General features: G+C 60.2%; 1 protein-coding gene and 2 long non-coding RNA genes across 3 annotated transcripts in view; 2 read left to right on the top strand and 1 right to left on the bottom strand.

The window, feature by feature from the left end:
• The window catches only part of BAHCC1 (BAH domain and coiled-coil containing 1), a 63192-nt gene extending 60373 nt beyond the window's left edge, over positions 1-2819 (top strand). Inside the window, 1 exon segment of the mRNA XM_058704944.1 lies at positions 528-2819. Within this exon segment, the coding sequence (XP_058560927.1) occupies positions 528-740 (213 nt within the window). The 3' untranslated portion in view covers positions 741-2819.
• A 10544-nt stretch (positions 2820-13363) lies between these two features.
• On the bottom strand, positions 13364-17699 carry LOC131498100 (uncharacterized). The gene is made up of 2 exons (XR_009255282.1): positions 16614-17699; positions 13364-14341 (listed from the first exon to the last, which is right to left on the bottom strand). It is a non-coding gene; the product is annotated as an uncharacterized LOC131498100 (long non-coding RNA).
• A 6237-nt stretch (positions 17700-23936) lies between these two features.
• On the top strand, positions 23937-25995 carry LOC131498097 (uncharacterized). The gene is made up of 2 exons (XR_009255279.1): positions 23937-24435; positions 24651-25995. It is a non-coding gene; the product is annotated as an uncharacterized LOC131498097 (long non-coding RNA).
• The last annotated feature ends 687 nt before the right edge of the window (positions 25996-26682 follow it).

Raw genomic sequence — 26682 nt, 5'->3', positions numbered from 1 at the left:
GGGCCCTGGGGCAGGAGAGCTCAGGGCAGGTGGGGAGCCTGTGGGGGACCCTGGGGCAAGTGGGGAGCTTGGGAGGACTGGGCAGCAGGGCAGCCTGAAGGGGGCCCGGGACAGGTGGGGGGCATGCAGGGGGCCTGGGGGAATGGAGACCTGGTCGGGGGGCGGGGGGGGTGGCAGCCAACACGGGAGGAGTAGTCTCATTCGTGAACACCCCCTCCCCGTCCCCGACACCGCGGGGCCTCCCAGCCCAGGGCCACCACCGGGCCTCACAGGAAACGACACAGGGTCCCTCCCTGGCCTCCATGGCTCCCCGTGAAAGGGGTGGTAGTTTCACCGTGGGGGGCACGCAGCCCCCCCCCCCCCCCACGGCCCGTACTTCCAGGTGGAACACACCCCCACCGCCCTCTGGTGTGCAGGAGCCCAGGTTTGCAGGTGGTGGGCACGGTCCACAGGCTGACCGAGCAACCCTGCCCTGGGGGCGCGAGGCCTCGGTCCCAGCGCTGCTGCCCGCCCCCCCTCCCCCCCAGAACGCGCTGTACCAGTCCTGCCACGAGGACGAGAACGACGTGCAGACCATCTCCCACAAGTGCCAGGTCGTGGGGCGGGAGCAGTACGAGCAAATGACACGGAGCCGGAAGTGCCAGGACCAGGACCGGCGGGACCTCTACTACCTGGCGGGCACCTATGACCCCACCACGGGGCGGCTGGTGGCAGCCGACGGGGCGCCCATCCTGTGTTGAGCCCGGCTGCGTGGGCAGAGCCGGGGAGCCCCCCCCCCCCAACGCCGCAGCCAGGAGCAAATATGCAACCCCCCGACCCCGCGGCGGGCGCCGGCTTCGCACCACTGTCCCTGGCGAGCGGGCGCTCCCGCGTGCGGCCCGTCCCGTCCCGTCCCGTCCGGAGAGTCGTCCAGCCTGGGCCGGCCCAGCCGGCGCCCCGGATCCCCATCGGCCGTTCCCGAGAGATTAGAATCCAAGCCATATTTTCCCTAGTACCTCCGACTGTCTCCCACCAGGGAAAGCAGAAATCAGGTGTGTTGTCTATTTATTTCTCTGTGTAAATATTGTATTTCTGCGGGAAGTTTTATGGAAAAAAATAGTGGAAAAGGATTTTTTTCCCCACACGCGTGACAAGGGTGTATGTGCATGTGTGTGTGTGCGTGTGCGTGTGTGTGTGCGGGTGTGTGTCTAGGCTTTGTTCTGGGGGGTTTTTGTTGAAAATGCACTGTTTTGCTCAGCCTGGCTGAGTTCCGACAGGGGCGTCTGTGGCGACAGAGGCAGCTGAGGGTGGGGGCGGCCATAGGAGGGGGACCCTCGGGTACACCACTCATCTCGGGGGCTGAGATGGAAGTCACACTCGACTTTATTTCCTTTTAATCCACCTCCTAGGAAGACCGTATTGGGGGGCGGGGCAGGGGAGGAGGGCGATGGTGAGGGTCCCTGGGGAGAGAAGGGATTCCGGAAGCTGAGATAAAAATCAGGATCAGCGGGTCCCCCAGCCCGGGATCGTGACAGCAGCCATAAATGTATCTTACCTCTGTTAAAAACGAAACAAAAATGAACAAATATTTTTAAGTATCGATACGAAAAAGTGATGTTTTCATTTTATTTCCTGAATATTCCAAGTTCTTTCTGATTTCCGTTTTGATGGCCAATTTGCCTAGCCTCCACTCAGAGCAGGGACGGGATTGGCCCCCACCAACTTACATGGAGGTTTCTGGGCCTTCTCTGTGGCCACTGGGAAGGCAGACAGCATGACCAGTTGGTGCCTGGGGTGCGGAGCGAGCAGGGGTCCCTCCTGCCCACCCGAGCCCACACCCTAGCCGAGTGCAGGGAGCACCCCTCCGGGGCGCTCAGCCCTCCACCCAGTGCTGGACGGGTGGCCCAGACTCTCGGCGCCACCCCAGGAGCCTCAGAACACTTGTCACCTCTTCACTTCTCCAAGAGAGAGACCGAGAGGGAGACAGGGCAAGCCAGACGCGGCCCAACCACCCTTGTCCCTGAAACGTACTGAGGGCCACATGTCCTCATGTGCCACCACACCCACTGGGGCCCCCGGAAAGCCCCCCACGTTAGTCACTGTTCCTTAGGACGAGTTTTTGTGTGACCACAGACCTGCAGCCCAGGTCCCCGGGAAACATGGGGTGTCGGCAGGTGCCCGGCACCCCAACCCGGCCCCTCTCCGCCCCCTTCCTTTTCAGCCAGGAAACCATCCCAGCCCCACCTCCCACTCCCGGCTCCGTGGGAAATGCAGGGGCGGGGGGGGGGGGGGGGTTCCCTGCGCCCCGGCCTACCTCTCCCACCCCATTCTCCCCTTTGTCTCCGCACGAGTGCAATATTTCATTCCTGGCGGTCACCCGGGAGGCGGTGCCCAAGGGCCTGCTCGCGGCTGGAGAAGCAGAAGGCTGCCCGGAGGAGAAGACCTGCCCGGTGCCTGGGCGCCGAGTGGGGACAGCCCGGCCGCAAAAGTTCGAACCCCAGGCACCGAGCGAAGGAAACCCTTTTTCTTGGCCCTCGTGTCGATTCTCTGCCCTCCTCCCCCGCCTTCTCTGCCTCTTCTCTCTCCCTCTATCTGTGTGCGTGGGCGGTGCGGCCCTCCCTCTAACCGTGGTTAGACCTGGCGAAGCACGACTATTGTACATGTGTAAATTAAGATGGTTGGATTTTTTTTTTCCAATGTAAACACTAAAAACAAACAAACAAAAAAAAAAACAAAACACAAAGGTTTTATGAACAGCAAACTCTATGTAAAGGCATTTTAGTATTAAATTTTTTATTGATAACTTGCTTAAGAATAAATATATGAACTATTGTACAGGTGTTCAGTGGTCCGGAGTCCTAACTGTGCCTCGGCGCCCGCGTGCACTTCGCACGGCAACTCCTGGAGGCCCCGGAGGCTCGGGGGTCCCGGCGGACGTGCCCAAGCCCCACGTCCAGGCCTGGGCCAGGTCTGTCCCCATGTTAGCCAGAGCGGAGCCCCTGGGTGCCGAGCCCCGCACACGTGACAGGACCGTGCTACCTGTTTCTGGGGTGGCTTTGGCCTTCGTGACCCCCCAAGATGTAGGTTCCCCTCTTTACAGGTCTCACCAGAGCTGAGTCAGATTGTCCACGTGACCAGGGCAGGTGTCCCAGAAGAGAGGAGGGAGGGTCAGCCCCCACAAGGCACGGGGGAAGGGTGGCCTCCAAAGTGCCGTGGCCAGCTGGGGGAGGGGTGCCGGCACACTGGAGAGCAGACACCCTCCTCAAGGAGAGCGTGAAGTTACTCATTCAACAAACGTTTTCTCAGCTGATGACTGTGTAGAGAGGTAATAAACAGTGCTCCAGATTGTTAAATGGAGAGCTGAAGTCCCCAGGTTGGAGGGTGTCAGGAGGAGGGGTACCTCTGGGGCAGGGAAGCCACCCCAACAAGCTCCTAGCTAGAGACAGCCCTGCCCCCCGAGGTTGCAGGCCTGAGGTCTTTCCGGAACCCTACCACCTAGCCGGAAAGGAGGCACACTCTGTTCTCCCCCCACCTTCAGGGTCCCTGGGGAGGGAGGTCCCAGCTGGGATTAGAGACCTCAGTGAGGGACTCAGACTAGGGCAGATATGCAGAAGGAAGGTGAGTGCGGGGAGCGGGGCCGTGACCCAGACGCCTGCCCCCCGCCTCTGTGGGCATGTAACTCCCACATGAGCGTGCGTGCTTGGGTGCACACACACACACAACCACCAACCACACTGGGGCTGCCCTCGGCCGGCCCTGCTGACAGCCTGCTCCCCTTTCTTGTTTCCTCTGCTGGACCAACTTGGCCAGAGAGAGCACAGGGAACGTGACCCCTCTCCAGGGTGCAGGAGAAGGTTCAAGGCCGTGTGACCCGGCCAGGGCCCTGAGCACAGAGACGGGATGGAAGAGGCCCAGGAACTCTTCTGAGCCCACCAGGCGGAGGAGATTCGAGCCGAGTTCCTGAGCAGGAGGCCCCTGGCTGTGTAGAGCCGGGGCGGGACGCAAACCTGTTCTGAGCGGCCCCAAACCAAACAGTCTGCGCTCCCGCAGCCAGCTGTGCCTGAAGGCGGGCACATTCTACCCCTAGACTCAGTCCGGGAATCAGGCCCCGCTTTATGCAGGTCAGTTGGCGAGGTTCCAGCCGTGGCAGCCCGTGGCCCCAACTCTCCCGAGGGCTGCATCAGGAAGAGGGACAGAGAGGGTCCAGAGAAGACCGTAGAGGCCAGGCTGAGTGCTGGGACTTGATAGGACGGGGGCGGCAGCTCTGGGGGAAGGGGAGCCTGCTAACCTAGGGTTCTGGCTGAGGGAGCCTCTGTGGGCAGGGGAGGAGGGACCAGGGCGGGGCCAGAGGCTCAGGAGACCCCAGCCTCAGTACCTTCGGGACCTTTGGTTACGTGCGGTGGCGGGAAACGGGACCAGGGCCAGGGCAGGGAGGAAGGCCTGGGGCCCCTGAGCCAGGATTTGTAAGCGCACCGCCTCCTGCCCACACCAAGACCTGCCTGGCAGTGCAGGGCACGGTGGGTACAGTGTGGGGAGGTCAGCAGACACCAGAGGTCACAAGGGAAGTTATGGGGCAAGAGAGTGGGGAGGGGCCAGGGTGGGAGGGGTGACAAAATACAGAAAGGGCGGCACTGACTTGGGCCCAGGAGCTGGGTGGGAAAGCTCTTCCTGCTGGCAGGTTGTGGGTTCGAGTCCTCCAGCCAGCACCGGCGCCAGCAGGGTGCCTCGGCCAAGGTGGGGATGCCGGACCAGCAGCCACAGCTCTGCGACACTGTGGGCCCTAAGAGAGGCCGACGGCCAAGGGCGAGAACAGCCGTGCGGCCAAGACAACCTCCCCCATGGACTACACACACGGTCAGCGCCAGGGCTGAGCCAGGCCTGGTAGCTCAAGCACTGAGCTCCCTGCTGCAGCCAGACCGACAGGGACATCCAAGGACACAAAGGAACCACCACCCCCGGAACCGTCAATGCGGGCTTCCTGGAAGAGGGGATACCCGGGCCGTCCTGGAGGAAGGGCAGGGCAGGCGGAAAGTAGCCGAGGAACACTGCCGGTGGCTGGGAGGCACGCGGGCCTGGTGCTGGAGCCAGAGTTCCGCACAGGCCAGGTCGTGACCCCGGCGCGGGATGGAGTCTCCCGGACAGCAGGACGCACCCAAGGCCGTAGGCAGAGGGTCCACAATCAGGTTGAGACCACTGCCTCTGCGGCCCTGGGTCAGGGTTAGAGGGGCCAGCCCAGCCCCGGGGAGGGGAAGGAGCTGGTGCCCAGAGAAAGGCCTGAGGTGGGGGCCAGGAGCACGGGGCCAGGCCAGGGACTCAGGGGGGTTGAGGGCGGGAAACCACGGGAGGGGATGGGAGGGGGGGTCGCCACGGAACCGGGAACGTGGGCAGGTGACTGCAAGGACACGGCAAGCGGGGACCACCTCCTCCCATCCCCCAGCCCCTCCAGCTGCCTCCCTGTCGCCTCCCATTTCCCACTGTAACTCAAACAAGGTGGCCCTTGCCTTCTAGAACCTCCTAGCCCACAGAACAGGGCCCAAGTGAGGGAAGGGGGTGGACACGAGTGGAGCCCCAAGGGTTAAACGTGCAGGACTACACTTTGATCAAGACAAACGAGCCATTATGTGAAGCGTCAAAGCAGGATAAATGATGGCACCAGGTGGGGGAGATCAATACGAGTGATGTTTTATCAGGCAGAAATGACAACCTGGCCGATCGCAATTCGTTTTTAATACCACAAACCAATTGGGGACGCGGGGCTGAAATTGTTTATGCCCCGGCCCCAGGGCTGGGTGGGAGCTGGTGTCAGACCCGGGCCGCGGACAGGTGAGAGGTTGGCTCCGCGGCCCAGCCGGCGAGGGGGCATCGGGCACACAGCCAGCTGTAGGCCGCAGGCCACAACGGCCCCTGCAAGAGGCAAGGAGGGACCTGTCTTGGGGACCCCAGGTACCAGCTAAGGAAGTGGACGGAGGTGGCACTGAGGAGAGTGCCCCTAAAAGGCTCCTTTGCTTCCTGCCGGGAGTCCAGGGGTCTCGGCCCCCTTGCTGCCACCCCGTCCCAGTCCCCAGGGCTCCCAGTGAACGCCAGCACATCTCCAAAGCTGCGTCTCCTCTAAAAGTCAGGCCTCCTGTGCCCTTCTCCGGGCACCTGACTCGGGCCCCCTGCTCAGACCCGGGACAGTGGCCGGTGACGAAAGTAGGGCCGCTCCGCACACCAGCTCCAGGCAGACAGGCTGGGGGTCGCTAAAGGCTGAGTCCTCTCAGTGCCCACCACTGGCAGGGGCACCAAGAGGCCGGATGACTCGGGCCTCCAGAGAGAAGGACAGATGGAGGTGGGCAGGATGAGGCGGCAGGGGTGAGCCTGGGCCTCAGAATACTCATCTGTAAAACAGGGTCCCTGACTCTTGCCCACCGATGAGAGTAAGGTGAGGTTCACAAGAGGTGGCAGAAGGGATTTCTGGAGCCACATGCGGGCAGGGCCCTCCTCTGGGCCCCACACCGCTGCCCCAGGGAAAAAGGACAATGGCCAAGCCAGGGCTGGGCCCTTCACATGCCGAAGCACCCTGTCTCCTCATCCTCTGGCCAGCAGTGACAGGACTTGGGGTTGGGGACACACACCAGGACCCAGGCTGGATGCAGTGGAGCCAGACTCTACCCCCACCCAGCTTGAGGGCCCCGCTGTCCCTCACCTGGAGATTCCTCAGGGCCCAGGAAGGTGCCACAGCAAATCCACCAAGGGTCCCTGCGGCCTCCCCAGAGGCTCAGCCCAGGGATTCACAGGGGCTTCCCTGGGGTTGCCTGTAGGGGGCTATACCCCCTTCTCTGACAAATGATCACAGAACCACCTAAGTGTCAGGGATGCACCCACCTGCCACCCCTGAAGGGTGCAGAAGGCCTGGTGGGGTCCCAAAGCCACCGGACAAGCCTCCCCCTCCCCACGCTAGTCTGGGATGCCATGGCCCCATGCAGCTCCCTGACCAGCCCCAAGGATGGCAGAAACATGGGGGCTGCAGCGACAGGTGCTCTGCGACAAACAGCACCAGAGGAAGACGAATGAGGCAACACCCAGGCCTCCGGGCCAGGTGAGCAGAGAAGCCTCCAGGGAGGAGGCTTCTGAGCAGAAGCCGGGGTAGGAGATGTCAAAGCCCCTTCTCTGCTGCCCCTCCTCCCTGCGCCGGGTGCCACATCCCTGGGCCCCAGCTCCTGGGATCTGCCCTGTCGGGAGACTCACACTCTCATGTGTCCAGTTGGACACAGGGCCCCACGGCGCGTCTCCGTCAGATCGGCGAGGGACCAGAACTCCAGGAGGATTCAGACGGATTGGGTGGCTGTGGGCGGGCTGCACAGGGACCCGCTCCATCGCCCTCCTTACCGGGATCCCAGACCAGTTCCCGTGAAACAAAACGCCAGTTGGTTACTCAAGGCATGGCAGATTTGGTCACACGTGGCCAGCCTGGCCAGGACGGCGAGAGGCCACTGCAGGACACGGCAATCGTCAAGGCTGTAACTGGCTGGTGGGGCGGGGCGGGCGGGGGGCAGTCCCGCTGACCTGGCTGGACCCCCGACCCACTGTTCTGTAGTCTTGACACCCACCTCTGCAGAGCCTCCCAGCCCCAGCCCACACCCTTGGGAGTCCTGAGAGGGCCCAGTTCAGGCATAAAGGGGACGGGGCAGCCTCCAAACTGCCCCCGTTTGGCACTGTAGCGAGGGGATGGAGTCCGTGAGCAGAGTTCTCCAGCATTTACATCAGATGTAAATGTGTGAAGTTCAGACACGTGTTCTGACTCCATTCAGCCCACTCGCGTCCTGACAGCTGGGGAGAGGCCCTCCCAAACGAAACAGGAAGCAGCCGTGTCTGGCTGGCACCCAAACACTTGCCCTGTTACTGCCTTGGCGGTGAGCTAACAGAGCGAGCTGCCTGCAGCCCAGAGAAGGGCTCGTAAGGAGCACACCACAAGGCCACGGACACCTGACGCCACTGCAAACTCAGAACACTGTTTGCTTGGTTCCGCATTCCCCTGACATCGCCCCCCTTCTCCGGCTTAGTCACCCTGACTTTTCAGGTGCTCTCTTCATCACATGCTGCCCCAAATTCAGTCGGCGGGGGCCCTCTCCCATGGGTGTTTCCTGTCTGATTTTCCAGGGCTCCCGAGGCAGACTGCACCTGTCTGCAGGAAGAAAAGGCAAGGTACTCACCCAGCACCCAAGGTGTCCAAGGCCAATGCCTACTACGGTCCAGAAAAAAACCTTCACCGGTCTTGTCTCCCTAGACGGAGAGAGATAGCAGGCCCCTACTGATACCCAGGGCTGGTGGGGAAGCTACAAACATCCTGGAACCAGCCACCCTGCCCATCAGAAAAGGGGTTTCTTAGTCCCTGCTAAGACTGATCTGCTCCTGGGCGCCTGGGTGGCTCACTCAGTTAAACATCCCACTTCAGATCAGGTCGTGATCTCACGTTTCGTGGGTTCCAGTCCCACATCGGGCTCTGTGCTGCCCGCTCAGAGCCTGGAGCCCGTTTCGGATTCTGTGTCTTCCTCTCTCTCTGCCCCTCCCGTGCCCTCTCTCTCTCTCTCTCTGTCTCAAAGATTTAAAAAAAAAAAAAAGAAAGAAAGAAAGAAGATGTGATCTGCTCCTGGCAGGAACACAACTTGTTTGCATCTGAGCCATCCATCCATCTGTCCTTTCCACAAGTACATGCTGAAGACCTACTGTGTGCTGGGCCCTCTGCCAGGCACTGGGATGCAGAGCTGAGGGGATCTCAGGAAGTCCCCACCTGCCAGGAGCTCAGAGGCCAGTGGAGAAGATGGCCAGCACAGGAGCTGTGCTTAGCTGAGCTAAGCAGGGCCCCTCCTTAGTGAGGCCAAGAAGTCCAGGTCAAGGAGCCCAAGGAAGGGAGCCCTCTTGCTCTGCTCCCAGGAAACCCAGCCCCCAGCTGAAAGTACTTCTAGGGGCATGTCAGCTGCTTCCTTTAAGTGGTTTCATCCAAAGAAAAACATCCAAGCTGAAGCAGCTTTCAGAGGAGGGCAGAAGGAGGGGTTGGTGGGTGGGAACCACCTTCCATCCGCATCATCTCAGAAAATAGTGACGTGGAAGGCAACCTCTGGGCCCGGGTCCCTGACCCTGGGGGGGGGGGGGGGGGGGCCTGGCCCTGAGACCAGTAGGAACCATGCTCTAGCTGAGCCTGCAGGCCGGGGCTCGGGCTCCAGATGGCAGTGGGGGTGGGCTAACCCCGAGCCCTTCCCGCAGCGATGGAAGGGTTCAGAGGCCTCCTCACAATTTGGTTTGCTGAGCGGGGAAAGTTAAAACCACCCTTTTTATTTGGGAGCCTTTGAACAAGTTTAAGATCTTGCCCCTTGTCAGGAAATCTGTTTTCACTTATAGGAAACAGACTTGGGGGCCGGCTGTGAGCAGGGCGAGTGTCGGGAGCCCCCGCACTGACAGGGTAATTGTATTTTTCACCGCCGCGCCCTTCAGCCGCCCCTCCGATGCTGGGCGAGGTACCCGGGGGCCGGGGCTCCCCACTGGACGCCCGCTGGCCGCCGGCTGGAAGCGGGTTTCGGGGGGTCACTACGGGAAGGGCACGCGAGGCCGCCGCCAGGCACCAACCTGCGGGGCGACAACCTCCGCCCGAGCCTCCGGGGAGAGAGAGAGAGCGGGAAACGACGCCGCCCCAGGCCCGCGGACCTGAGAAAGTCCCGAGCCCTCGAAGGCCTCCCAGGGCCACCTGACGCAGCCACGCGAGCCGCCATGCCTCCCCTCGCTCACATGACCCCAGCCGGGCCAATCAGGGTGCCTGGCCCCTCTGGCGCGGTGATTGGCTTCGGGTGGGCACGTGACCCAAGCTGAGCCAATCAGAGTCTGCCCCTCGGTTCGCAGGCCAGCCTCGGAGGCCAGCGAAGGCCTGCGTCAGGACCAGGTGGACCAGAGAGCCTGAGCTGGTGACCGACTTCCTGGGGGACCCAAGTGAAACCTGGGTCTCCTGGCTTCGTGCTGTGCTCAGGGAGGCCTGCGTACCTGACCCATGGGGGTCGGCAGGTAAAAATACAGGACACCCAGTTTAATTCGACTTTCAGATAAACAAGGAATAACTCTTAGCGTAAGTATGGCCCGTGAAGTATTAGGGATATACTCATACTAAAAAATTATTCACTGTTCATCTAAAATTTTTTATGTAAGGGGCGCCTGGGTGGCTCAGTCGGTTAAGCGTCCGACTTCGGCTCAGGTCACGATCTCGTGGTCCGTGAGTTCGAGCCCCGCGTCAGGCTCTGGGCTGATGGCTCAGAGCCTGGAGCCTGTTTCCGATTCTGTGTCTCCCTCTCTCTCTGTCCCTCCCCCGTTCATGCTCTGTCTCTCTCTGTCTCAAAAATAAATAAACGTTAAAAAAAAAAATTAAAAAAAAATAAAAATAAAATAAAATAAAATTTCTTATGTAAACTCTACTCCTCAGCGTGGGGCTCAAGCTCACGACTGGAGATCAAGAGTCACAAGCTGTGGGGGCAGCTGGGTGGCTCAGTCAGTGAAGCATCTGACTTCTGCTCAGGTCATGATGTCACAGTTCGTGAGTTTGAGTCCCACGTGGGGCTCTGTGCTGAAGCTCAGAGCCTGGAGCCTGCTTTGGAGTCTGTGTCTCCCTCTCTGCCCCTTCCCCGCTCACACTCCGTCTCTGTCTCTCAAAAATAAATAAATATTAAAAACATTTTTAAAAAGTCACAAGCTCTACTGACTGAGCCAGCCAGGCGCCCTTCATCTAAAATTTTAATTTACACGACATCCTGTATTTATTTGCTACTGCGGGGCAGTGGGTTGACCTTGAGACCCAACTGTCAAACCGGGTGCTCCCTTGCCCACCTGAGCATAAGCAGGTGCACCCAGCAGTTGTCCATCATGGAGCAGAAAGGGTGCCCACAGAAGAGGCCGAGCAGGCCCTAAGGCACAGGAAGCCGCTGGAGCCGACTTCCTGCTGCAAACTCACGGCCTCTGTGAAGCCCCCTGATCTGCTGGCCGAGGAAGCAGCGTGGGCTCACCCGTGTGCCAACACCAGCCCCAAGGGGACCACGGTGCCATTACAGCCCTGCCTTACAGGACAGTCCTCCCAGAGGACAGAACTTTACAGGACAGTCATCCCAGAGGCCCTGGATGTCCAAGGCCAAGGTCTACACAGAGTCCTGGGCAGTGTCTGACCATCTGGCCAGACATGAGGGACTTGGAAAGAGCAAACGACTGACAGATGACTCAGGCAGGTCCAAGAAGGAGAGCGGACGGACGTGGTGGACTGTGCCCAGAAGCGGGCGCCTGCCCGCTCATGTGAATATCATCGGAGGCCCCGCTGCAGAAGAGCTAGTAATGGTCAGGCAGGCACGTGACCCGCCCCGGGGCTGCCTGTCAGCCCCCCCACCCCGCCCCGCCGTCAGTGGGCAGGCGGGAAGGGTATGGACAAGGACCCCACCATGAACCTCTCCTCCCTGTAGCTGACCTGGATCCCCTCGGACAAATACCCAGTTGTCAGCAACAACAAGAGACCTCAGATCCCAACTGTGATACCCTAGGGGACCAGGCAGCTGTGCAGCAGCCAGTGGGTTACTTTGGGTCCTTCTATCATGGCGTGTCCCCTCCAGGACTAGGCGCTGCTCTGGATTTGGCTGTGTCATGGGCCTTGTGGACCCCTCGACGTGCTCAGGAAACCCCACCCAGTCCCTGCAACCAAGGGACTCCTTTCTGAGCACAGGTACAGCAAGGAACGCGACCACCCTTGGGCCACGCGCAGCCGGGCACGTGTGCCCAGGCTCAGGGGTGCAGCCCACACACCCGCAGAAGGGGTGTTTCTTGCTCAGCCCTGGGCCTGGGTCCGGGAGCTGGGGGAGCAGGCCAGCATCTTATGTCACACCAGTGATCTTCGGTTCTGCTTTCTGTCCTGACTCAGAGCTAGGCTGGTCTGCAGTGTGTTTCCCAGGGGAGGACACTGCCAGCGCAGAAAATAGGAGCTGGGGCCACACCGAGTGAATGGGGAAAGGGGGTGTGGAGTACCCGTCTGGCCTCCAGGACGCAGGTGGGACTGGGGACCTCAGGAGCGCTCCCCTGGGCCATGCTGATGTGCTGGTGGGAGACCTTGGCAACCCCAGGAGGGCAAGAGGCACAAGGGCCCCGACCCCCTCGGCAGTAAAGGTTGGATCAGCCCGGCAGGGAAAGAACCCACCCGTCCGAGGCACTGGCTGGAGGCGAGGGCAATGTGGAGAGTCAGCAGCAGAGGGGTCACAGATACCGACGGTGGCTTGTGACCCCGTGGGGAGAAGCAAGGACGTCATCTTGACTTGTCCGGGGTGAACGCTCTTTATTCTCTCCTCCTTCCCTCGTCTTTCCTCCTGCTGTGCAGTGTCAGACGTGCTGGCAGCGGGTAGCCCTGGCATCTCCTCCAGGCTGCAGACACCGGGCAGAACCTGACCAGAATTCAGGGAGGTGGACACGCCCCAGGGGACTGTGGCCTGGGTCACCTCCCACTGTCACAGTGAAGTGTCCCAGGTCGACCTCTGTTGGGAAGGAAGTATGCTGTGCCAGGCAGGGCCCCCGGAGTGGGGGGGGGTGCGAGTGGAGGGACAATGTGTGGCTTCCACGGGGCCAGAGTGTGGGCCTCCCGGCCATTTCTTCCCATAGCAGATGTCCCCACTTCCTGCAGGAATTGCCTTCACTGGATCTGTAGAGCCACCACCCACCCCCAAGGCAGGGGGCAGCTCGGGACCCAGGCCTGGAGATCGCAGTGCACTGACCCCTGGCCCCTTTCCTGGACGTGGAGAGAGAACCCTGTGTTCCTACTGGGTAACCAAGCTGGGACAGGTGGCTGGGCCCTGTCTGGGTCATGCCCCGTCCCCCCCGCGGCATGGAGAAACCTGAAGAGAAGGAGGCCAGCGTGCAGAGAGAAGCAAAGCCAAGGAACAAGAGACCCAGAGGCCAGCGCCGCGCCTGGGGCCAGAGCCCTGCGGCCGCCTCTCCCCAGGCAGCCAGAGGACAGCCTCCAGGCCGCTGTGCCCCCTGCTCCCGGTGGCTCTGGTCCCGCAGGCGCTCTGGTGGCAGGAGGGGTGGGTGGAGGCCTGATGAGGGAGAGAGGGTGGTGAGTTTCTGGGGACCCACGCCCACAAAGCTGCTGCACAAATACCGCAATGCCAATGCTTCCCACGGAAAACTGGAAGCACCCACGTGCCCATCTGCAGCCATCCGAACAAACTCGGCCGCGCACTGGCCCGCAGGGCAGCGCACAGTGCGTGCATCTGTGTGCGTGCAGCACTCACGCAGGTATAGACACGGTCTGGCAACCGCCACCCCAAGTCAGCTCTCAGCTCCGGGTCCTGCGACCCAGGCATCAGCACACCTGCGGAGCAGAATTTGACTTTTGACCTTATGCACCTTGGAAATGTCTGCTTTTATTTTTATAAACATGTGCCCCTTTGTGAGTTTTAAGGTGAATGTGAAGACAGTACGGCAGGGAGTTAGCATCAGTGACTAAGACTGAGACCGAGTTCTGGCCCTGGAGGATGCTGCCCTGGGGCCCAAGCGGAGAGCTGATCCGCTGTGGGGCGGGTGGGGGTGAGCAGAGGGGACACAGCGGGGAGCACATCAGGACTGAGAGGGGCAGCTCCAGGTCCTCTCCTCTCTGCCTGGGCTCCCATCCAGTGCTGAGGGCACGCTGGTCACCCAGAGGTTGGCCACTTGTCACTGTCCCTGCCTTGCCTCCCGTGCTCTGGAAGATAGGAAGGGGTTTTTGGTCACTCCTGTGTCCTGCTTAAAGAGGAGGCAGTGACAGCCTCAGTCAACAAGAGACCAGGAGAGAAGAGGCATCTTGGGTGAGGGAGTGATGGGGGCCTCATGGTCTTGAACCACCCCCACCGCACGCCCGGTGGGTAAAAGTTCTGGAAAATTCTCAGCAGGGCCTGCCTCTCTTGGTCTGTCAGCTGTGGGCCCTTGGACAGGCCACTTGCTCCCCTGAGACCTAGTTCCCTCATCTGTGAAAATGAGTTGAAGCGAGATGCCAGCAGGACAGCGTGGGGAGGCTCCAGCATGCCCCATGACCCCGTGGCCTCTGCCACCGGACGCTGCGGGACATATTCTGTGCAGGGAGGACGGGGGTCCGATCCACTGGTCATTTCTGGCCTTCAGCAGCAGCTCCTGGTTTCCAGTTACTGATGTCCAGGGGTGAGATCGTACTGCCCAGCTTCCCTTGCAGCTAGATGCCACACGGGGACCAAGTTCTAGCCAGCGGGGTGCATAGCAATGTCATGTGCAAAGGCAAGGTCCTTAAATACAGGCTCCTCTGCGTCCCTTGTGTCTTCCTGCCGCTGGTAATGTATACTGATGGCTGGAGCAGCCTCACTGGATCCTGAGGAGGAGGCCACGGTTGAGGATGACGAAGCCAACCGGCAGGAGGAGCGTGGGTTCTTGGGGCACCCGGGGGGCTCAGCTGGTTGAGCGTCCGACTTCGGCTCAGGTCATGATCTCACGGTGGTGCGTTCGAGCCCTGGGTCGGGCTCTGTGCTGACAGCTCGGAGCCTGGAGCCTGCTTCCGATTCTGTGTCTCCCTCTCTCTGCCCCTCCCTGCTCATGCTCTCTCTCTCTCTCTCTCTCTCTCTCAAAAATGAATAAACAGTAAAACAATTTTTTTAAATATTAAAGAAGGAAGGGGCCTGGGTTCCTGATGACCCTGGAGCCTCCCAAACTCTCCCGGAGCCTTCATGTGAAAGAGAAAGAAAGGCCTCCCTGTCGAAGTCCCTGTTATTTTGGAGTTCCTGAGGAGAGCCTGGGTATGGCTCAGCCCACCCCTAGGCTCTTGGGGCTCCTCCTTCTGTGGCTGCGGGCCACACACCGAGGGCCCCCACCGCCAGCCCTCCCCTTCCTTCGGCCCCTCATCCGCATGCTGCTGGGACACCTCCTTCAAGAGTCTGTGATCTCTGAGGCCAGGTCAGCCCTCTCGCGGCACAGGGAGCTCATCACAGCCTGTAATTAGGTATTTATTGTGGGTTTCCTTGATTTTGCCTAGCTGCCCTGGACTGCCATTAACTTGAGGGCAGCACCCCCGCCCGTGTGCCTTCACCATTATGTCCCGGCACCCAACGCAGGGTCTGGGCACAAACGTGCACCCGGCAAAGCCCCACCAGATGGGTGCTGGCCCTGCTGACACCACCGCCCTCCCCACCGCCCCTCCTGGGCTCCCACAGCCCCTGCTGCTGCCCACCCTCCCCCGAAGCCCAGAGTCCCCTCCCCAGCGCAGTTTCTTCCGCACCAGTCCTGACCCGGCATGGGAGCTCCAGGCCCCGCGGTCATCCAGAGAGCCACAGCAGCCACATTCCATTTTCTGAAAGCATGGAGACTGGGCTTCCAGAAGCAGCTCCAGGGCTCACCGACAGCCGTGGCTTCACCTCCCAGAGCGTCCGTCTTATACCCAGGACACGGCCCCTTGCTTCAGGTCAGCATCCTATTCGCGGGGACATGAGGACGATCGAGGGATGGAATGTGTCCCCCCAGCCCCCAAATGGCAAAGAGTACAGGACAAAAAACCCTGAGGGCTGGCGCGGGTACAGGGCCACCAGGACCGTCCCACACTGCTGGTGGAAATGGCGGTCAGGACCGCCACCTGAAGGACTGTGGCATCTACCAAAGCTGAACATTTGCCTCCCCGGCATTCCGCTGCCAGGCACAAACCCGGAAGACATGCGCTAAAATGTCCACAGCACTACTGTTCCTAAACTTTGGAGGCAGCTCCTGTGTCCACTAGCCGGAGACCGGGACCGTAAACCGTGGCATGCCCATACAACGAAAGAGAACAAGCCCCAGACAGACACAGTGATGCCACGAATGACACGGTTTGTGCTGAGCAAGAAGCCAGCCTCGGAGGACAGGCAGGGTGGCTCCGTCAGTATGAACATAGAGATCAGGCTCCCAGATGCCACGTGATTTCACCTCTGGCTTCAGCTCTGCCCCTGGCTTCACCTTGTCCACTGCTCCAACTCCTCCCTGCCCCTCAGAGCCATCTCAGGTCCCACCTGTTTCCTTGGTTCCCGGTCTGCAAGGAGTCCTCTCTCTCCCGACCCTCTAAGGAGTCCCTGGCTCAGGCCTCCTCATTCTAAACACATGTGTGGCTGTGCTATTCGACCATGGACTTCGCTCCTGGAACACATCCTTTTCTCCTTGGGGCCCTGGGAGGGGGAGCCCTGGCTGGGCAGAGAAAGGCCCCGGAAAAAAGGCTTATTGGGCAAATAAATGCCCCCGCCTCAGAGGGAAGGAACGGTCTTTGGCCTCACCCAGGCAAAAAGCATGGTCCGTTCATTCTCCAGTGTGTACGACCACCGTGAAGAGAGGACAGTGAACAAGGCCAGTCCCCGCCACTGGGATTTAGTCCCCCGTGACAACTGTTAATGAAACCGGAGCAACCAGGAAGGCCTCCTGGAGGAGGAGAGGCACCTGTACTTCATTGCCCATAGGCACTGACAGGAGCGCTGTTCGTGCATCTCCCTGCCTGTGTTCCGCTCATCACTTGCCTGATGCCTTCGCAGGACAGGCTCCAAAGGCTTCTGCGGGAGGGAGGGGCTCAGCTGTGCCCTCCCCCACCCACTTGGAGGCCACCTCCGCACAGGATGCACATGCGTTTCACTTACATCGTATACCACTGCCCATGAAACAAAACAGCAACATTTCAAAGATGATTTTCTTCACACTTCAGAAAGGGCGCTGGACACCTTACTGCCCCAGCTGCCCTGCACACAGTAGCCAGAAGCTGTCCAAAGGAGTGGGGACTCCTTTGCCCCTGCTTGGCTGGACTTAGCCAATGAGGAGCCCGCAGACAAGAAAAGCAGGCAGGAGGAAAGTGAGGTCAGTATACATATTCATTCTCCTCCGTGCCAGGTCGCAGCGTCCCTCTCCCCAAGGTCACAGCTCCTGCGGGCTCTGCCTCTCCCAGGACCACCGCTGCCCTTCAGGTCTGGAGCGGTAACAGCTCCCCTTTGTTGCTGGCCTTGGGTACCGCACAATCTATCTCTCCTTTAATTCACTGGACTTCCGTGTGTTCAACCCTCAGTTCAAATACCCCCTCCAAGGGTGCTATGAAAATGGAAGACCATGTCAATTACTCCTATCAAAGAACATTCTTGTATGTTCCTTTTGGTGTAGCTTGGAGTAACTCATGGAAACCAGGGGGAGGCTAGCCCCCAAGCCCCCGCTGGGGCCACTGGTGTTTGTATCCCCACGACATTACCGTAGAAGCATCAATAGCTGACTCAGTCAATGAATGAACTGATGCCACCAGGTCCCTCCACCACCCAACAGCAGACCACCTGGTCCTTCCTTCCGCCCCACCTGCTCCAGCCTCCAGGGCCTAGCCCCGTAACACCCTGAGCGCAGTCCTCTGGGGTACAGAGCTGGGGTGGGCTGGGAGCCCTGCGCCCAGGCCCTCAGGGGAAGGGATGCTCCGTGGCCGAGCAGCGGGATCAGGAAACAGTGTCCTCAGCGGCCTCCTCCCTAACAGGCTGGGTGGCTCTGAGGCTGTCACTTCACCTCCGCGTGTGCAATGAGGGCAGCCACCACCCCGGCCCCGCACAGCAAATCACCCGGAAAGCGGCACAGCACTTCGCGCGCTCCGGGCACTCGGGGGCCTCGGCGACGGCTGGATCGGCGCGGGGAGCCTCGCGGCTGGGGTCCCAGGGCCGGAGCGCGGGCGCGGTCGCCGGTCCCGTCTCCGAGGCGCGGCCCCGAGCCACCCGCCCCGCCCGCTGCGGCCCGCGAAGGGCCGCGCGCGCCGCCCCACGTGGGGCCGCACGGGCTCGCGGCTCCGGCGCCGGATTGGTCTCCGTTCAGCCAATCATAGAGCGCCATCAGCAGCGGCCGCGACGATTGGTCGCCGCGGGCTGGCCGGGGGAGGGGGCGGGGCTCCCTTTTGTTCTTTCCTCCTCGGCGCCGCGGGCCCCGCCTCCCGCTCCCTGCCGCCCGGGTCCCCCCCCCACCCGGAGCCGGGGCCGCAGGGGAGCTGGTGGGGGGCTGCAGGCCGCCGCCCGACGTCCTTCCAAAATGGCCGCTCGGGGGGCCCGGCCTCCCCCAGCCCCTAGCTTATTCACACGCAAGAGAAAGAATCAACCGCCTGACACGCGGCCTGTGCAGGGTCTGACCTTGGACAAGCCCTTTCCGTTCTCCGTTGCTCGGTTCCCTTACCCTTGCTTTCTCCCTGTCTCCTAGGAATTGTGGAGAAGAGGCCATAAAAAATGAGCTTGGGATCTTTGTAAAATGTAACAAGTGAATGATAGAAAGTCTCCCGATTTTTCCCGAGAAGGTGCACGTGGGGGAAGGCTGCGAAGGGGAGACTGGGTGTCCGGATTTGGCTAACCCGTGGCTGTATTCCGGGTGACAGCCCCCTCCCAATCATGGTTGAGGGTTCTTGTCCCAGATGGGACTGGGTGGGGGGTGGGGCAGAAAGAAGCACGGCCTGGCCAGCTGTGCACACCCTCCCTAAATCATCCCTGCTCTTCGCTCCAGGGGTCTCCCTCTGCGGTAGAAAGTGGTGACTCTAGGAGCCAGGGGCCCTCACACGGAGGGAGGGGTTCAGGTCCGAGCCTCCCTCCTAGCCCACCACCTTCCCCCCAGAAAGGGCCAGAAAATGCATTGGAAAGCATTTTCCAGTGAGGCCGTGGCTGCGAACACATCGCCACAGGCAGACAGAGGCGCTGCAGGTCTGCCCCCACCTGAGATGTAGGATTACCCTGTCTACACAGGGGCCTGGAATCCCCAACAAGCTAGGAGCTCAGAGCCTCAGCTCCTTTTCTTCCACCAGGTGGCAACCAAGGAGACCACCAAGCTATGGGGGGAGCTGCCATGCGGGGTGGGGGGGTGGTGCTGTCAGGCCCCAGGGAATCCTCAGTCCCCTTCACATCCCACAGTGACCTGAGAGAGCCCCCAAGCCCTACAGGATGGAGAAGATGGAACCCTAACACTGGTCCAGGAATAGGGTCTTGACCAAAACAGGAGTCATCTGCCTGGAACCAGGAGTCCGAAAAACCCGTAATTCCCTGAGAAAGATTCTAATCTGATCAGCATTCAGAATGCCTCTCGGCGGTTGTTGGAACAGTCCCTCAGCCATAGGTGGCTCTTTGGCTCCAGCTCCCAGCAAGCAGCATGGGAGCCAGGGGCCTCCCCCGCAGTCTGGCTGTAGTGGCCCCTGGAAGGACTCCCAGCCCCAGGGCCTTGGCAGGTGTCTGCTGCCTCCCTGGGGGTGGGGTGCTGGGAGGCTGACATCTGCAGAGTGTTTTTACTGTTGGACAAATTGAATCAATTAAACAGGCCCCATCCGGGTGGCTGGGCGCATAGCGCACAGGAAGAGGCAAAGCAGAGGGAAGGGGACAGCACACCCTCCTCTTGGGCGTCTCCTTGGTGAGAGTTCGGGGTGGACACGGGAGTGAGATGCACCCTTTCTCTGCTGTTTGGGGGGCAAGGACCCTCTGTGCTGACCACGGGGAGGGAAGGAAAAGCCAGCCCAGGGGTGCTGGGCAGAGTCACCAGGGTGATGTGGAGGAGACTCTGCGAGTGGTGAGCGGTGCCTGCCCCCCTCTGCCATGCTGAGTGAGACCCACTTCTCCACCTAAGATTCAGGCACTCTGGGCTTCTTGGCTGCCTGCCCTACAAACTTTCGGGGCACCAGAGCTTCCCAACATCACAGGCTCCTTTCAGAGGTATTTTGTTGCTCTCCCACGGAGGCCTCCGGAAGCTGGGAGGCTCCACCTAAGAGGAGGCTGCCCCTGGAGGCCAAGGGAGCCGGCACAGGAAAGAGGAAACAGACTGTGGAGGTGATAGCTAGGGCCCCAGTCACCCACCTGGAGCGGAAGCCTCCCCCTCGGGCAGGCCGGGCCCAGAATGATTTAGGGGCTGGCTGCTCTGTGACCCAGCTGACCCAGGGCTGGCCACTGCTTGGGAGCCCACGCAGCTGCTGGAGCGCTCCCCTGCCCAAGCTGCACCCGGTCCCCCACTCCAGCAAGGGCAGCAGGGCTACCTCCTCAAACTTGCTTCCCCGGAGCCTGGGGCTGTTGGCTTCTCCTAGGGCTGCTGGGGATGCAGGCGGGGTCCCAGTGAATCAGCTGCCATTCCCCCCAACAGGTACTTGCCGAAGGGCTTCTGCTTATCACAGGCCACAGCCTTGACGCTCTCACTGTCACCCTGAACAGCCAGACCATGTCTGTCCCCTGATGTCAAGTGACTGTGTCTGGGCCACCTGCGGCAGACAGGGTCTTATCAGTAAACTCCCATGGAGGACAGAGTGGTCAGCCGGAGACCTTCATCTGCTGGCACTCAGGAGCCACAGGGCAGAGGCTGGGAAAGGGCTGTGGGGTTAAAGGGTTGGCTGAGGGTCCCGCTTTCCGGAACTAGCCTGGGCTAATTCCCTGGAAGACGAAGAGGAGACCCCTGCAGTCTCCACAGCCCACGCAGGGGAGGCGTCGGTGTGGACGCTGCCCCCTTCCCAGCCAGGCCACTGGGAGGCAGCCTGAATTCCAGGCCAGCTGCTGCAGCCAGAGGTCCTGCCAGGTGGGGGAAAGGCATGGATGGAGGTGCAAGGAGAGGGTGACAGTCACTCTCTTGGTTCTTGCTCACAGGTCACCTGCTGAGGATCCCCCAACTCTCCCTAGGGTAGAGTTTTGAGGCACAGAGGGGTTGAGGATGGGCCAGAGAAACCCGAGAGGGACACGGCTTCATAAGGGCGGGATTAGTTCAATTTTGCTTGCAGAGGAGCCGCGCACCAAGCAGTTAACAGGGAGGCACATGGCCTTGGAAGGAACGCAAAGCGGTTACTCCGCCCACTAAGTCTTTGCTGCATTTTCGCCGCTACCTCGCCAGCTGCAGTGCAGCCTTGGGGCGGGAAGTGGCCGCCTGGCGGGTCTGGGGACCAGGTCTAAAGACTTCTGGCGGCCTCCCGCTCCTGCCCTCCGCCCACCATTCTGGCGTGAACCAGGAGATCAACCTCCCGCGCCGCCAAGGGCCCTCCCGCCGGGAGCCAGCCGGTCGGCAGGAGCGGTCCCGGGGCGCCCTCCAGCGGCCGCGGCCCGGAAGGCCGACCGACCTGCAGGACGCGCGGGCGGGGCGGGGAAGCTGGTCGCTCTCCAGCCCCCCGCCCCCCCCCCCCCCCCCCCCCGCCCCGCGACCCTTCTGCACACAGTGGACAGCGCCCCCGCCCGTCCCCGCGCCCGTGTTCCTGATGGGAAGGGAGGTAACTTAGGAACCAAAGAGGAGGCTGCCCTGTAAGAGTAAAAAGCAAGACATCTTTTGGGGTGACTCTGCTCGGTTTTTCCTTGGATCCCCAAGGGGGCGGGGCTGAGGAGGAGTGGAGGGAGCACTACGTGAGGAGCTAGGTCTAGTTTTATCCCCATCAGGTGCGGTTGGTGTTTCTGGGGCCTTGTCTCTGTAGGGGACACAGCCTCTGGAGTGGTGGGCTTCCTGGTCAGGCCCTGTTCACAGCTCACCCAGCGGGATGGAGAAGGAGCCACACACACCTGCTAAGGCAGCCCACCCAGAAGTAGTCAGCACCTCCTTCTGAACTCAAATCCTGCCTCGCCCAGGTCAAGAGCACTTTTGGAGCAGGGATAGCAGACACTGTTTCCAAGAGTACTGCTTTAAATATTTCAACAGCTTTGCTGAGTTATAATTCACACACCATGCAATTTACCATGGTTTTGGTATATTACATCATTGCTTTTTAAATATTTATTTATTTTGGGGAGAGCGCAGGTGGGGGGGGGCAGAGAGAGGGGAACAGAGGATCCGAAGCAGGCTCTGCACTGACTGATAGGCTGACAGCAGTGAGCTGGATGTGGGGCTCCAACTCATGAACCGTGAGATCATGACCTGAGCTGAAGACAGACACTCAACCCACTGAGTGGTGCCCCACTCAGGTGCCCCTCATCATTACTTTTTAAAATTGTGGTAAAATAGATCGAACATTAAACTTGCCATTTTCGAATCACTCTTAAGTGTACCGTTCAGTGGCATTAAAGTACATTCACAGTATTGTGCAACCATCTCCTCTCCACTATCCGTTTCCAGGACGTTTTCATCATCCCAAACAGAAACTTTGTACTCATTAAGCAATAGCTCCATAGTCCACCCTACCCCAGTCCCTGGTAACCGCTAATCTACTTTCTGTCTCTAAAGTTTGCCTATGCTAAAGGTTGCACATAAGTGGAATCATCTCATATTTGTCTTTTCCTGTCTGGTTTATGTCACTTAGTATAATGTCCTCCAGACTCACCATGTTGCAGCATTATGTCACAATGGCTTTTTATGGCTGAATAATATTCCACTGTGTGGAGAGACCACGCTTTGTTTATCTGTTCATCTGCTGATGGACACTTGGGTTGTTCCCGCATTTTCCCTGTTGTGACTAATGGTACAAGGAACATCGGAATGCAAGTACCTGTTGGAACTCCTCTTTTCGATTCCTTTGGGCATCTAGCTAACAGTGGGAGGTAATTCTATCTTTAGCTCTTTGAGAGTGGACAGACCGTTTTCCGTAAGGGCTGCACCGGCATGGTAGGAGGGCTTCTTTTTCTCTACATCCCCGGGCAACACTTGTTCCTTTCCTTAGTGTTATTCTCATAGTGTAGCATTAACTGTTTTTTTAATTTATTTTTTAAATATACATCCAAGTTAGTTAGCATATAGTGCAACAATGATTTCAGGAGTAGATTCCTTAGTGCCCCTGACCCGTTTAGCCCACCCCCCATCCCACAACCCGTCCCATAACCCTCAGTTCTCCATATTTATGAGTCTCTAATGTTTTGTCCCCCTCCCTGTTTTTATATTATTTTTGCTTCCCTTCCCTTAATGTGTACCATTAACTTTTAAAAAAGTAGTATTTTCATTACAAATTATATATCCATTGAAGATAATTTATAAACTATATAAGAAAGAAACATTTTGTCTTTACCTCCAACCGCTCATTTTTTGGTGATACTGTTGGGTTTTTTTACAAGGGTAGGCTTGTTTGCTTTCTAAGGCCTTGTTTCTTGGGCCGGCAGGATGACAGCAAGGGGGTAAGCACAGGTGGCGGCGGGGGGGGGGGGGGGGGGAGGGGGACTATGACGCTCTGCGAGGGTCGCCCAGCGCTGCCCCCGGCCAACGTGGGGCGGGGGCTTCCCGCTGGGCGGACTGCGCAACTGTGCAAAGGTCCACTACTGGGACCGCAGGCTCACCCGGGGCCTCACGGCCCGCACCGAAGGGCGGCAACACGACTGCTCAAGGAGAGGCCCCGGGGCCCCGGCAACCGCGCCACCGCAGCCCGCCTCGCTCCGCAGCCCGCCTCGCTCCGCCGCCCGGCTCACCAGGAGCCACACGCCCATTGGCCGAGAGCACGGCAGCCCGGGCCAATCACGCGGGGCGGCGGCCCAGCGCCCAATGGGAGCGTGGTGGGCGGGGCAGGAGGCGCGTGCGCAATGGGCTCTACGTGCGGCCCAGCCGGCGCTTCTGGGGGCCCGCCCTCGTCCGACCCTCGGCCCCGGAGGAGCTCGGGGTCCCCGCGCCGGGTGCGACCGTGCCCTGTGCTGGGGGTGTGAACGCGCTCCTGCCTCCTGACGGGTTGCGAGCCGGAGGTGCTGCAGGTGCACGGCCCCTCCCCCTCCCCCGCCGGCCCCGCCAGCCTGCCCGGGGTCAGTGCTCGCCCGCCCCTCCTCGGCCCCGGGCGCCCGAGCTCTCCAACCACGAGTGGGAGCAGGAGGCGCTGTTCTGCCCCGGGAAGGTCATTATTGTAGGAGAACCAGCGCTTCGGTACAAAAAAGAGACGCAAAATTTACGAGACGGCCCCCTCGGAGCGCGGAGGGCGACATCTGGCTGCGCATTCTGCGGGGGGTTGGGAGGGGGTCCCTTCACCCGAAGACAAAGGCGTCCCTGGGCCCGCGAGGCCGCAGCGGCGGGGGGTCCTGTCGCTCCTCCTCCCGGTGGAGGTGCGCCCCCCCGCCCCCCAAGGCAGGCCGGCCTCCCCCTCCTCCGGGCTCTCCTCCCTCCCTCCCCCCCTCTGCTCCAGCCCCTCGGCGGAGCGGCGAGAAAAGGCTTCGGGAGAATTTCCATTAAGTCGGCTCTGCTTCAGAATCTGAGCGGCTGCGACCCCCGCCCCTTCCGCGGAGACAACTTCTCCCGGGTTCTAAAGGCCCGCGGGGACCCGGAATCTCCAGCACAGGACCTTGCCCCGTCTCTCCTGCGGTCCGGTGCCCACGCGGCCGAGCGCTCGGATCCCCGCCCCCGGTCCGTGGCCGGCCAGCTCCCGCCTCGGGCCTGCCCAGGTGCCCGGGGCGGGGCTCCGCACAAAAGCCGCAGGGACCCGCAGCTTCAGCAAGTACACCCACCAGCACCACATGTGACCCGGCCCCAGCTGATGGAGAGTGAGGGTGAGGCCCCCGGCCAGCCCTGGGCCTGCAGGAAGGGGAATGGGCTGAGTGACAGAGCCAAGCAGGTGCTGTCCCCACTCAAACGGGGAGCCCTTGGGTGGGGGTGACACCTCGCCCCTGTGCACAATGGAAGCCACGCCGCCACAAGCACCACCCCGTGTCCTCTCCCCTCCCCTCTCTGTTGCAGAGAGTCGGGGGGGGGGGGGGGGCGGGGAGGCGGCATATCCTACCTGCCCAGGGCCTCTGTTCCCCAAGGGCTGCCTGGGTGTGCCTCAGAAACCCCAGGTCCTGGCAGGGGTGGAGGGCTGGGGAGGCAAACCTCTGTAAATTGGCTCCCAGCCTCAATGCTCTCTACCCACACTGGGAATCCCACTCAGCTGCCCAAACTGCATTGCTACACAATTGACACCTGCTCACCCAGCCCTCAGAAGAGAAGCCAGAGTCCTCCTAGGAGCCCACAGCCCCAGGCCATCTGACCACCTCCCTGCTCTGGCTGTTCTGCAGTCGCTGGAATACACTCAGTCCTGTACTCACCCCAGGGCCTTTGCACCATCTATGTCTCTGGGGACCTCTCTTTTCCATCTAGGTGCCCCATGTCCTCTTTCAAATCTTTGCTGTCAAAGATTGCTCAAATGTTGTCTTCTCAGAGGGACCTCCTCTGGCCCCTCTGTAAACTGGCAACCCCCTCCCAGCTTTTTCTCCGTAGCTCGCACGCCCTCTGACATTCTCCAGTTTCCTGGTTTTTAAGTCTGTTTCCATCTACTAGGTTTCGAGTTCTTTCTGCCCACTGTGTTTCCAGCTGTGTCCTGCATGCTTCCCACGAGGCCCTCCCTAAGTATTGGTTGACAATAAAGTAGTGAATATAAATCCGCAGACCACCTTTCCGGTCAAGGTCAACCCTTCTCCCACCCCACCCCAAAACTAGTGCGCGGCAACAAACTGGGCCACTGTGTATAACATTCTCAACACGTCAGAGGGTCTTTATTTAATCAGTGGAGAAAAACAGCACTTCAGTAGAAAGTAGGCAATGGCTGTGAACAGACACCCCACTGTGGCTCCGGACAAAATGAAAAAGTGCTCCAGCCCCCCCCAAATCAGACATGCACGTCCAAATAACCAGGAAGGGTCACTTCTCACCTACCAGACTGGTACACTTTACAGGGTGGTCGTGGCTTAGTGTTGGGCGTGCAGAGGAAAGGTGCCCGTGGTGGGAGGGCGGGCAGTGGCCCCCGCAGGGCCCTTATAGGTTCGTACTGAAGAGGAATAGCCAGCGAGGACCCTCCAGGCTCCTTGGATACTGAAACCCAGGTGTAGCTCAGAGGGGTGTTCAGTGCACTGTGACTGCACAGGAGTTGGCCCCAGGGTAGCTGGTGAGACCTTCGCCCTGCCGGCTGGCCCCTCGTTCCTTCTCCATCTTTTTCCCCATGCAACTTGGATGCTCCGGGACACCAGCTGGGAGGAGAGCTGCCTCTCTGGCCGGTGGGTGGGCAAGTCGGGGTGGTAGCGCCCCTCACGACCTCCGTGGAGGGGCTCACGGCCACCATGCGACTGGCAGGAGGCAGCCAGGACAGCCCCAGAAATACTTATTAAAGGGCCAATAAATCACAGGTCTGTCCACCTCCCCACGCTCTCCTCTCCGCGTTGCCGCCTGACTTTTTTATATTGATGCGTTTAATTTATCTCTAAAAATGGGCAAGACTGCTTGTTTGATTTCCACAGGGGCCACGTGGGGCAGAGAGCTGACAAATTATCTCCTGACCCTGGAAGGCTGATGTAATGGGTCCCCAGCATTGAAGGCCCCGTTTCTGTCTCCCGGATGCTCCTTCGTTTGGCTCTGGGCCATTCCCCGTGCAGTGTCATCAGAGCCTGTGCTGTCCTTAGCAGCTGGCTCATTTGTCCATAATGGTGGACACCCATAGTCCAGAACACCCCTCCAGGCAGCAGTGCCTGGCCCTGGCCTCTCTTGTCCATGCCTCCCAGGGGGGCAGGTAGTCTCTGGGCTGGGGTGGGGGGGGATGCTGACCTCTCCTCGGGACTGACGAGGCTGCAGGGACAGTTTGGTTGTTCTTTTGCCGAAATCAACAAGACAGGCAAGACCTGAGAGAATCACAAAAAAGGATTTGTTTTCAGCAATGTTCTCAGCAGAAAGAAATCTGAAAAGTATCCAAGGGAATTATTCGTCTAAACTGGACAGGTTGAGGCCACAGGAGTCTGAAGGCCTCCGAGAAGGGTTTCCAGAAGAATCCCGGCAGTAGAGCCACGTTCTGCTTTCCAGGTGTGGCCCTCAAGCTGCTTCAGTGGACCTGAGGACGGACTT

Source organism: Neofelis nebulosa, chromosome 16 (assembly GCF_028018385.1).
Source record: "Neofelis nebulosa isolate mNeoNeb1 chromosome 16, mNeoNeb1.pri, whole genome shotgun sequence".
Taxonomy (NCBI): Eukaryota; Metazoa; Chordata; class Mammalia; order Carnivora; family Felidae; genus Neofelis; species Neofelis nebulosa.
The sequence above is the reverse complement of the archived record's forward strand: the minus strand, read 5'-3'. Positions and strand labels throughout refer to the sequence as shown.